Source organism: Eleutherodactylus coqui, chromosome 10, assembly GCF_035609145.1.
Source record: "Eleutherodactylus coqui strain aEleCoq1 chromosome 10, aEleCoq1.hap1, whole genome shotgun sequence".
NCBI lineage: Eukaryota > Metazoa > Chordata > Amphibia > Anura > Eleutherodactylidae > Eleutherodactylus > Eleutherodactylus coqui.
In genome coordinates this window covers 76,312,124-76,323,703 of record NC_089846.1, presented here as the reverse complement: position 1 = coordinate 76,323,703, position 11,580 = coordinate 76,312,124, and the positions used below count along the sequence as shown (strand labels likewise).

Below are 11,580 nucleotides of genomic sequence, written 5' to 3'. Positions count from 1 at the left end.
TGTTTTCCTTATACTTTCCCCACTGCTGGTCAGTGAGCCCCCAGCTAGTCCAGCTCCGATGACCAGGCCTCGGTGGAAGACACTCAGATTGCCGAAGGTTCACATCTAATATTGATTCACACAAATTTATCCATTTTATGTTGCACTTTGGGGTCACAGCTTTAATTTCCATAAATTGAAGCGCCCATCAGAAAAGGGCCGGGGGCTCCAATAAAGGGGCCATTCAGTATATATGTTCAGAATGGCATTATCAGTTTTGGCCAGTGGTAATATGAACCATCAGTGGGAAGCGATAAGACCTAAACATTATACACATATATAACCTGTAGCTAACGAGAGGAGTCTGGTTGCAGCCATCCCAAGCTCATCTTGCCCATTAGTGGTTAAGCATTTGCCCCGGTACCAGTGCCTTAGTAGGTCCCATGCACACATACAAATCTGACTGTAATTATTTTTTTATTTCAGACATGAGAACTAGCAACAATTCTATTTTACATACAAGCTCCGAGTGTAGGATACAAGGGGGACATTTAATAAAAACGGACAATGTACATTAGTAGTAAAAACATCATTTAGTACAGTATTAATACATTAGTGTTGTGGCTTCAGCAGACTTCCAGGGTTCTCAGACTCATTGCCAATGATTATATGAGGCTGCATCCAGATTAAGGAACAGACTATTCTGAAAACTACACAAAGAGCAACCAGAAGATCTACCCAACATCTCACAAACTGAAATGTACGTATTATTCATGTCCAGGACAACACTTCCTGTTCTGGAAACCCAGTGTTATCATAGGGATGCAAGTAAGAAGAGCTCTAGTTGGTTGCCTAGTCTAGTGGTACCTTCACACACTTTATCTGACCGGTCACGATATGGTCGGCTATCGTGTGTGAAAATGGCCAATTCATTTCAATGTCACTCATTTTTTCTCTTGAAGCAATGGCCCGATAAAGAAATCGCTGTATGTTGTACTTTTGGGCAATTTTAGTGTAGGAATCTTCCTTCCATTCCCATGGCAGGCAAAAAAAAAACACCTGTCTTGCATGGAAATACAAGTTTTATGCAGATTTTCTATCTTTACTATTGGAGGAGGAAAAAATGTGGTTTTGACACGTAAATTTGCATGTACGGCGATGTATCGCCAAATGCATCATGATCACAGGCAGAAACTGCAGGTTAAAGAGTGCAATATCTGTTTGCATTTCTCGCATTGATATTGCTCCCGCTCGTGTAAATACAGACTAGGGGCTTATTCACATGGATTGAATTCAGACCCATTGAAGTCAACAAGCGTATTCACATGTGCAATTTTTTTTTTTACTTGCAGACAGATAGTCCATGTGAAAAAAAGAGCACTCTCGCAGGGCGTCCTATTCTGGTGGGAATCTCAGACCCAAATCACTCATTCGAGGCAATGGGTGCGCTTAAAATAATACATTTTTAAAAAGCACAATCACTCTTGCATGGAAATGCAAGTTTCATGCGAATTTTCTATCTTTACTATTAAAAAAAATATGCGATTTTGACATTCGTAAATGTGCGTGTACTGCAATGCGTTTACCTTGCAAAACGCATCACACTCACAGGCAAAAAATGCAGGTTAAAGAGTGCAACATTGGTCCATGTATTTCGGTTCCATATTGCTCCCGCCTGTGTAAATAGGGCCTATGGGCTTATTCACATGGACGCTTTAATCAATGAGTGTATTCATATGTGCGATTTTTTTTTTTTTTTCCAGACAGATGGTCCATCTGAAAAAGAAAATCTGACAGCGCGGCCTATTCTGGTGGGAATCTCAGACCCGAATCGTCCATTGAAGGCAAAAAAAGGAGTGAAGTTGCATGGTGCGAGTGCGTTGGTTTTTCATGCACTCTGACTTAAATTAAATCAATTGGACCACCTGTTTCCCCCCCCCCCCCACATGTGAAAAACATAGCACTTGGATGACACTTGTGCGTTAATGCAAAAACGGATGTGAAATGCCCTTACGCTCAAAATGAAATTGCACACACCTGTGAGAATAAGGCCCATTGAACTTAATAGCTGAATGTACACGCTGCAGAATTCCACCGCGGAATTCCGCAGCGTGAAATTACCCGCGGCATGTCCTATTTGCCGCGGACGTCTTCAATTGTAGTCAATGAAAGCCTACTGTCACGCTATACTTCCGCTGTAGCACAGCGTGAATACGCACCCCGCCCATCGCGTCATATGACGCTGATGGCGGGTCATGTGACACTGCCGGCGCATCATGCACTTTTCTACGCATGCGCGCAAGAGCATCGTGTGGGACTTCGTGCAGCAGATCCGGAGGTAAGTATGGGGTCTTTGGTGTGGACGCCGTGACAGACTTCGCTGCAGTATTCTGCTTGCGGAGCCCGTCACGGCCATGTGCATAAGGCAACAGCACCATGAATTACTTTATACAGCAATACTCTCTTAGAAAAGTCATTGAAGCGTACAAACAACAGTTGTGCATTTGTTACTACACAGAGCGATGATTGTTTATTGATAGCTCACCAAAATATCGTTCATAGAGGAATCTCCATGCAAGTTCGTCAGCAAGTCGCTCAAATCCGAGCGGTGATTCACACCAGGTAAGTTTTGCTCAACCATCAATTATTTTTTTAGGTGAGCTGAAATGAAAAACGAGCGGCTAGCTAGCCAATTATCTGGTGGCCATGTTTACACAGAACAACTAGTGTTGAATTTGCCCTTTCAAGCGATTATTCGGCTGATTCCTATAACAGCACTAAACTCCAATGTACAGACACAGGAAGTATTGTCATGGGGACATATGAAAAACAACTTCCTAAGCCCGGCTGTCCACGGGCGAGGTGTCATTGCGAGATCCGCGGCGATAAATCGCACACGGAGCTCGCATGACACGCTTTCTATAGGATAACTATGAAAAGTGCAGCCTGAACATGAGCGAAAAATCATAGCGATTTTCCACTCACATGATAAAAATCGTGGCATGCCGCCATTCTCTGCGTTGAGCCTATCATTAATATAGGCTCATCACGGAGACCTTTTAGTGTTCCCCCCCTCCTCCCCCGCGGCGGAATATAGCTAGCAATATTCTGTTGTGGCCGTGCACAGGCGGCCTAAGGATTACATTGTCAGACAATCCCACAGCTTTAATATAGATCCTTCTGGTTGATCCCAAGAAAAAGGAGGCAAAGATTAAAAAGAGCTGAAAATTAGGCCACTTATCAGGAAGAATCAATTCATAAATCAGTTTCCCTATTCTTCCCACCACACAAATGGTGACAAGGCCTAAGAGGAGACCAGAAGACCTTGCAGACCACTCCTGGAAGGGTGAGTCAGGACTCGCCTGCCACATTTTAGGGCCAGATTTCACATACATATATTTTAGAATGGAATACAAAATTGATAGAAAACCCAACTTTCCTGTCATAAAGATGAGGCCTGCTTCCTCCAAGCACAGAGGGGTCTCCCCGCTCTCCAGCACCCCCGATGTGTCCTAACGGTGACATCAGAATTGGCAGCCACATGCGGATTTTCCCGACGCTCCTATTCAATTCCCTGGCCAATGACAGCGCACACAAGGGCCAACTATCTGCCCACAAACTCAACTTGGGGCCCTTGTTCTCTGTAATGGTAGGGGTCCCACAAGTCAGGGTTTTCGGGACAGAACCCCATTAAACTTTTGTTTCATTTTAAGGAAGAAGGCAATATGGGCAGTGAGATTCGCCAGGTCTCTTCCACCTGATCAAGCGATAGTATGAAGGGCTGCTACCATGCATTATATATATATATATATATATATATATATATAAAATCATTATTGCAGTATCTCCTAAGCGGGCGCTCACACATAGCCGAATTGGTGCAAGTTTTCTGCAGTGACCATTCCCGCCATAATCTGCAGTATTTTGTCATAGAGCCGCAGCAGACTTCACCCCTTCAAATTGAAAGAGTGAAATCTGCTGCGACTCCTCTGCAAAAACCACATCAAAATCTGCACCATTTCTGCAGAATTAGGCTTTCTTTTTGTTGTGGCCCTGGTGCTGATTTTGGTGCAGATTTTCTGCTGGAGATAATCTGCATCATTTCGGCTACGTGTGAACATACGGGCAGGAAAGTGGAAGGAGACGTTCAGGTAGTTGCCCTGCAGAGTGACGGACATTCGTCGTTGCCTCTCCACAATGGGGGACTCATCTCCCTTTCCTTACAATTCCCTAAGAATATATTCAGATGATTGGTTGCTGAATTTTCTGTTCCATTCCTACAATTTGGGGTGGTTTCTGCAGCAAACCCAAGCCAGACATTTCTGCAACAAAGGAGCTGTGTGTGAATGTACCCAAACCAGGTATTTGAATATGGGTTTTATGACCCAGGCAACTTCTGCCAGTAAGATGGATCTAAATTACAAGAAGTGATTGGGTTTTCCAAAAACAGTCGCGCACCCATTACTATTCCATGTCCAACACTTTGACAGAAGCAAATAGGACGTACATGTATACTGTAGCATAGCGAGGTATGTGGTGCCTGCATAATAAAAGTTAGGGAAACAGCATTCAGCTCACCATGGTGCACCGCCTCAATAACTGCCATTCACTTCTACGGTAGTTACAGAAATAGCATAGCACAAGGTGCGCCGACCGTTTCTGTAACTCAGCCAACTCTGAGGCGATATGTGGCAGGCGGACTAAGATGGAAATACCACTTTAGGAAGAGATTCAACTCCTATGAAAAGTAATCTCATTAGTGCAGGGATATAGAGGCCGGGAATGCCCTTCTTATAGTTACCATCCTCATTGCTCCCTGTTTTCCCGCAAAGCTGTCATTGCACGCAAACTACATATTTTGGACGGACGATCATTTTTTGCAGTAGGGTTTCAAAAAAATGTTGCAGTTTCTATTCTGCAGCTTCAACACATCATTGTATACAGAAACTGCAGTCTAAGGGCCCTTTTACAATGAACGAGAATCGTTCTGTATAAACGCTGCCAATGACTGAAGGACGAACAATAATTTGTTCACTTCTCCTTCGTGGTTCAGTTTAAGCAAACAAATATCAAACGATGATTGGCCTGTATAAACAAGCAGTTGTTCATCTATGAAAGACGGCCTCCTAAAATGGTAGAGTTGGAAGGGACCTCCAGGCTCATCGGGTCCAAGATTCACTAAATCATCCCAGACAGATGTCTGTCCGGCCTCTGAGGACTTCCATTGTAGAACTCCCCACCTCCCGTGGTAACCTGTTCCACTCATTGATCACCCTCACTGTCTAATACCTAATCTGTGTCTCCTCCCTTTCAGTTTCATCCCATTGCTTCTAGTCTTTCCTTGTGCTAATAAGAATAGGGCTGATCCCTCAGCACTGTGACAGCCCTTCAGATATTTGTAGACAGCTATTAAGTCTCCTCTCAGCCTTCTCTTCTACAAGCTAAACATTCCCAGATCCTTTAACCGTTCTTCATAGGACATGATTTGCAGACCGCTCACCATACATTGCTCCAGTTTGTCTATGTCTTTTTTAAAGTGGGGTGCACAGAACTGGACACAGTATTCCAGATGAGGTCTGACTAAAGGCCTGTTTGGGAGTGGAGAACAGAAGCAATAATCGGTCAGTGTAAAAGAATCCTTAGTCTCAATAGAAGATCCAGAAGGGAGGATGGACTGACAGCTTAGTATTTAACATTTATCTCTCCTCTCCTGCACTTAAATTAGCTGATAAGGTGCAGGAAAGGAGAGAACAGAGGGAAACCAAGTCATCAGTCCAGCACTGTGACAGACCTCCTATTGTTAGAGGTGGCCATAACCTTTTAGTCAGGTTTCTGCAAACATGTAGGAGGAATCTACCACCATATATTGGAGTGGCCGAAAAAGCACTGCTCTGCTCCGCAGCACTCGTGAAACCAATCGCTGACAGCAACTACGGAGCAAGACGATAAGCTATGCAGAACTGTACATTGATGTAAATAATGTGAATGAAGTACAAGCAGCTCCCATAATCTATGGGTTCTGGAGAATTCACCACGGATTCTTCAGCCAGTGGAGTAGGCAGCTAAGACAACAAACTTTCTGAAATTTGCTCAGAGTAGTTGTCACTTTCCTTCGCCCTCTCCTGTTATGGGGCTAATGGACAGTGCATTACACTGACCCACAGGAAGTAGTGGCCCCCAGGGCATAAAGAATATGAAACCTCCACTTCATCTTGAAGCATGATGGGAGAAGCACTCATGATAGAAGAAAAATTATAGCGTTTAAGAAAGAGCACTTAAAGGGGATCCAGGAAATAAATGTATTATTTTAATTTGTTTTAAAAGGTGCTCAGTCTGCTAGATTAAAAGAAATTAAAGAAGCCATACTCCCTTCACTGGACCCTCCTCTGCCCGGGTCCTCACTGAGGGGTCAAGACATGGCCAACACCTGGTAGGTGTGATCGATGGAGCCAATCACTGGCTCACTTCAGCAGTCACATGTTCCTTTGTCCAGATCTCATCAACGCTGCATCCAGAAGGGAAGAACAGCGAGGCACCAGTGAGAGAAATGGCTGCCACTAGGGGTCTACTTTCCAGCTATTCTACAATTGACATTGTCGTTAGGTACACAGATGTTTCAATAGCAACAGAGGAGGAGCTATCTGCACAGGCGGTTCCTGTGCCTTCAGGAGGTTGCAGACACTGTGCTAATGATCTCCCTAGCCTCTGCCTCTCCTGCTGTTACAGCCTGTGGGTGGTTTTCTGTGCACAAATTATATACACATTATAGTGGGTTTATTAACCATTTGGCCAGAATGACTCTGAATGTCTGATCATCCTGAGAGAGCAAAGGGGCAGACATTCAGATACTGCCTTTCTGCTGACTGGACAATAGACAGTGCAATGCAGCGCGAGAAGGGCAAGGAAGTCAGGACAGTGAACTACTGGCAGTATGCTAGTTTTGCTTTATGCCCCTCCCTGAAAGCGAATTGCAAACAGCAGAACAGAAAAATGGATTAGACCACCTGTAAATCAGAACTTAGACATGAAACAGAGTGTAAACAGCAGCAATTAAGGGTAAGGAGAACCTGGGGGATTGTAAAAAAACATGTTGAAAACGCAGGTACATTTTAGTGTCAATGGTGACCCGACCCATTTCAAAACTCTTTTCCAATGTTTATAGTCTAAATGTCCGCCTTTAATTATAGTCCCCCTCAATACTACCTCAGACAGTTGACTCCTAATACCCCTTCCCAACCCAACATTACATGTGATGTCACCTTTCCATGAAGGTGATAGCATGGGGTTATATGTTATTGCAGGTAATCAGTGTTACTAACATTATCTAACCCTTTATATGTAGACACGTAATGACATATGATGGCTACATGTGTATATTTACATAAAATTCTATAGCAGATTCTGCTGCCCATATGTGGATTCCCACTTACTACATTTCACATGGATCCAGTAAAACATTTGGGCCATCATTTATGTGAACACATCATTACTAGTTTATGACAAAGTCAGAGACTAGACTACTGTGTAATCCAGTGACGCACACCCCTCCGATCACGGCTTCTCTGTAGGTCTTATTCCACTACAAGTCTCAGAACACAAATCTAAACAACAGATCTGCACTAAGAGGTCTCATGTAAAACAGTATAAAGACTCGGTCAAAAAAAAAAAGTGATGCGATGCTGATAGATCATAATATACCACAATAAAACCAACATTCGCATAGACCTCCAGCAAGCAAAGTCCAGAAGAGGGCAGCACTCAATACATGGCAGCTGTAAATGCAGTCTTCAGACTACGATAGTACAGATCTAGGACATCTCCTGGCCATAGGGATGTGTTCTTTGTGGGAAGGTCCAGAAAACTTAACTAAAGTTGTTTTCGATAGGAGAAGGCCCTGGTTTATTCACCTCTGGTCATAGGGTTCTAGCAGTTATTTGTAAGTCCAGCAGGCCCCTGCCCACCTCTGTCCTTTGCAAACTTCCTTGTGCTTTTGGAAGCAACTTTCCACCCTGAATTTGCGACCACAGTCTTCACAAGAGTACAAATTACCACCATGTGTTTTCATGTGTTCCGTGAGATGATGCTTCAGTTTGAACTTCTTGTGGCAGACAGAACAGCCAAACGGGCGCAGACTGAAGGTCAGCATGATATGGCGGTCACGTTTAGGCTTTACTGCAAACCGTTTCCCGCACAAGCAACCAAATTTTTTCCCATCTGGTGTAACCACAAGCTTAACAGGAGCATGAACAGTCTGAGCCTGAAGAGCTTGTGACACAATCTCATTTCCGTGAAGGTCCACAGGTTTTGAAATAGTGAAGGAAGTTGGTTCTGAGGCACCATATAGTTTCCAAGGGATGCATAGAGAAACATCAGAAGACGACAGCGATGATGTAGGAGGGATGACATAGCTAAGCTCTGATGGATAGTCAGCCTGCACCTCAGTGACTTCGAAAGCTTTCATATAACCTCCATCCTCTTCAGTACGCTCTTGCTTGATGTAGATGACTTTGGGACTTTCGGGTAACGAAGAGGAAGACGGGAGAGCATAAGAGCAATTGGCTACAGACTCGTCCAGAACATTTCCACTGCTCTTTGAATCATCTTCCTCATCATCATCATCTTCCTCTTCTTCGGAAACTCGAACCTTGATCACTTCTTCATCATCCGAGCAACCCAACGTGACAGTTGGTGGTGCGGGTGGTGGGTCATCTCGTGGTAACTGGAAGCTGCTGCTCGGTGACTGGCTTTCACTGGCACGGCTTGACCAAGTTTGTAGGACATACGCTTTCCTTTCCTTAAGAATCTCGGAACAACGGTCTACCACTTGCCACATCTGTAGACCACTGGCCACTAGGAGATGTGCTGGTAATGCCTCCATTTCGAGGCACAGTCTCCCAGAGTAAATAAGCTGCAAAAGGTTCTCAAAAGCCTCAGGCTGAATGACGCTGGGCAAAACCAGACAGCTGGTGTCATTAAGAAGCAGCTTGTCATGGAAGTAAGGAGATGAGGCAGCCAAGACAGTTTTGTGAGCTTGGAAGACGCGATCTTGAACCTGGACAGAGAGATCACAGAACTTCCCCTCCAACCGCTGCTTGTTCAGTGTGTCCAGGAGCACAGAGCTATAGTGTGGGAAGTCCAGTTGAACGCTCTCAGTCCCAGACATGGTGATAGTCTAAGTGGCACAAGAATAGACAATAAGACAAGTCATTAAAATTATCAATAGTGACAGACCACAAACTGCAGCATTGTTTGCATAACTGTACACGCATCACGTGAGACCTCTGGTGAAGTCAAGCTTTTTGACTAAAACCTGAAGAGGACTACAAAAGTTTCAACTGACAAAATTTTGGGCAATCCAATAATATACAAAAACGCCACCCCCACTGAAGTCAATGGTAATCAAACAATGTTAGCTACATTAACCCTTTATGTGTTTGAAATATTTTGTACCAATAATGACCACATTTTTTTTGTATTTTCATTGATGAGTTCCAAGAGCCATAACTAGAGATGAGCGAACGTGTTCTTCCGAGCTTGATATTCGTGCGAATATTAGGGTGTTCGGGATGTTCGTTATTCGTAACGAACACCATGCGGTGTTCTGGTTACTTTCACTTCCTTCCCTGAGACGTTAGCGCGCTTTTTTTGGCCAATTGAAAGACAGGGAAGGCATTACAACTTCCCCCTGTGACGTTCAAGCCCTATACCACCCCCCTGCTGTGAGTGGCTGGGAAGATCAGGTGTCACCCGAACATAAAAGTCGGCCCCTCCCGCGGTTCGCCTCAGATGTCGTGTGAGTTAGATGAGGGACAGTGCTGTTTGTACCGGAGCTGCTGTAGGGAAAGAATTGGTAGTTAGTGTAGGCTTCAAGACCCCCCAAAGGTCCTTATTAGGGCCACTGATAGCTGTGTGTTGGCTGCTGTTAGCAGTGGCAATTTTTTTTTCCTCAAAATCGGCTCTGCAGAGCGTTGCACCCGGCATTAGGGACAGAAGTGCTGCATAGGCAGGGAGAGTGTTAGGAGTGAGTGTAGCCTTCAAGAACCTCAACGGTCCTTTCTAGGGCCATATTTATCCGTGTGCAGTACTGTCCAGGCTGCTGTTAGCTGTGCTGCATTTTTTTTTGCTTCTCAAAATCGCCTCTGCAGAGCATTGCACCCTCCATTGATACTGCAGGGAAAGAATTGTATAGGCAGGGCCACAACACAGTTATTATTCATTGAATATACGCAGTGCTGCCTTTTGCTTGTAAAACAAGTGGAAATAATTCTATTTGTCCTGCCTCTGTCCGTCCTAAGGGCGGTGGACACGTGTCGGCTGCGTGTGCAACCTGTAAAAATCAGACGCACCCAGCTACGTTTTACTCCTGGCTTCGCCATTTGCTTTCCTTAATTGGGAAAAAAAATACCTGCTCTGCCACAGTTAATAACTCTGCTACCCTCACGTTCTGTGACACATTAGCAGGAAAACAGCACAGTTATTAAACTTCTCATGTTCATAGAATATACGCAGTGCTGCCTTTTGGTGCAAAAAAACGGAAAATAATTCTATTTGTCCTGCCTCTGTCCGTCCTAAGGGCGGTGGACACGTGTCGGCTGCGTGTGCAACCTGTAAAAATCAGACGCACCCAGCTACGTTTTACTCCTGGCTTCGCCATTTGCTTTCCTTAATTGGGGAAAAAAATACCTGCTCTGCCACAGTTAATAACTCTGCTACCCTCACGTTCTGTGACACATTAGCAGGAAAACAGCACAGTTATTAAACTTCTCATGTTCATAGAATATACGCAGTGCTGCCTTTTGGTGCAAAAAAACGGAAAATAATTCTATTTGTCCTGCCTCTGTCCGTCCTAAAAGCGGTGGACACGTGTCGGCTGCGTGTGCAACCTGTAAAAATCAGACGCACCCAGCTACGTTTTACTCCTGGCTTCGCCATTTGCTTTCCTTAATTGGGAAAAAAAATACCTGCTCTGCCACAGTTAATAACTCTGCTACCCTCACGTTCTGTGACACATTAGCAGGAAAACAGCACAGTTATTAAACTTAGATTATTCATTCACTAGAGGCAGTGGGGCCTTTCGTTTTCAAAAAAGGGAAAAAATTATATTTGGCCTGCAGTCTTGCGCCAATTTATTAGCTGCCTGTGAAATCAAATCACTGGTAATACAGCATGCTGAGGGGTAGGGGTAGGCCTAGAGGACGTGGACGCGGCCGAGGACGCGGAGGGCCAAGTCAGGGTGTGGGCACAGGCCAAGCTCCTGATCCAGGTGTGTCGCAGCCGACTGCTGCGCGATTAGGAGAGGCACGTTTCTGGTGTCCCCACATTCATCGCCCAATTAATGGGTCCACGCGGGAGACGGTTATTAAAAAATGAGCAGTGTGAGCAGGTCCTGTCCTGGATGGCAGAAAGTGCTTCGAGCAACCTATCGTCTACCCGCAGTTCTGCGCCGTCCACTGCTGCCAATCCGAATCCTCTGTCTGCTGCTCCTCCTTCCTCCCAGCCTCCTCACTCCACTACAATAACACCTGCTCAGGAGCGGGAACACTACCAGGAACTGTTCTCGGGCCCCTGCTTAGATTGGGCAGCAGCGGTTCCTCTCCCACC

At 44.9% G+C, this 11,580-nt stretch overlaps 1 protein-coding gene across 3 annotated transcripts in view; it reads right to left on the bottom strand.

Annotated features, from left to right (window-relative positions):
• Positions 1 to 439: 439 nt before the first annotated feature.
• Positions 440 to 11,580, bottom strand: part of ZBTB9 (zinc finger and BTB domain containing 9) — a 29,457-nt gene continuing 18,316 nt past the window's right edge. For all 3 annotated transcript variants that reach the window (XM_066581330.1, XM_066581329.1, XM_066581331.1), the window contains exon 2: positions 440 to 9,151. In XM_066581330.1, the coding sequence (XP_066437427.1) occupies positions 7,910 to 9,142 (1,233 nt within the window). In that variant the 5' untranslated portion in view covers positions 9,143 to 9,151 and the 3' untranslated portion in view covers positions 440 to 7,909. The remainder of the gene's footprint in view (positions 9,152 to 11,580) is intronic.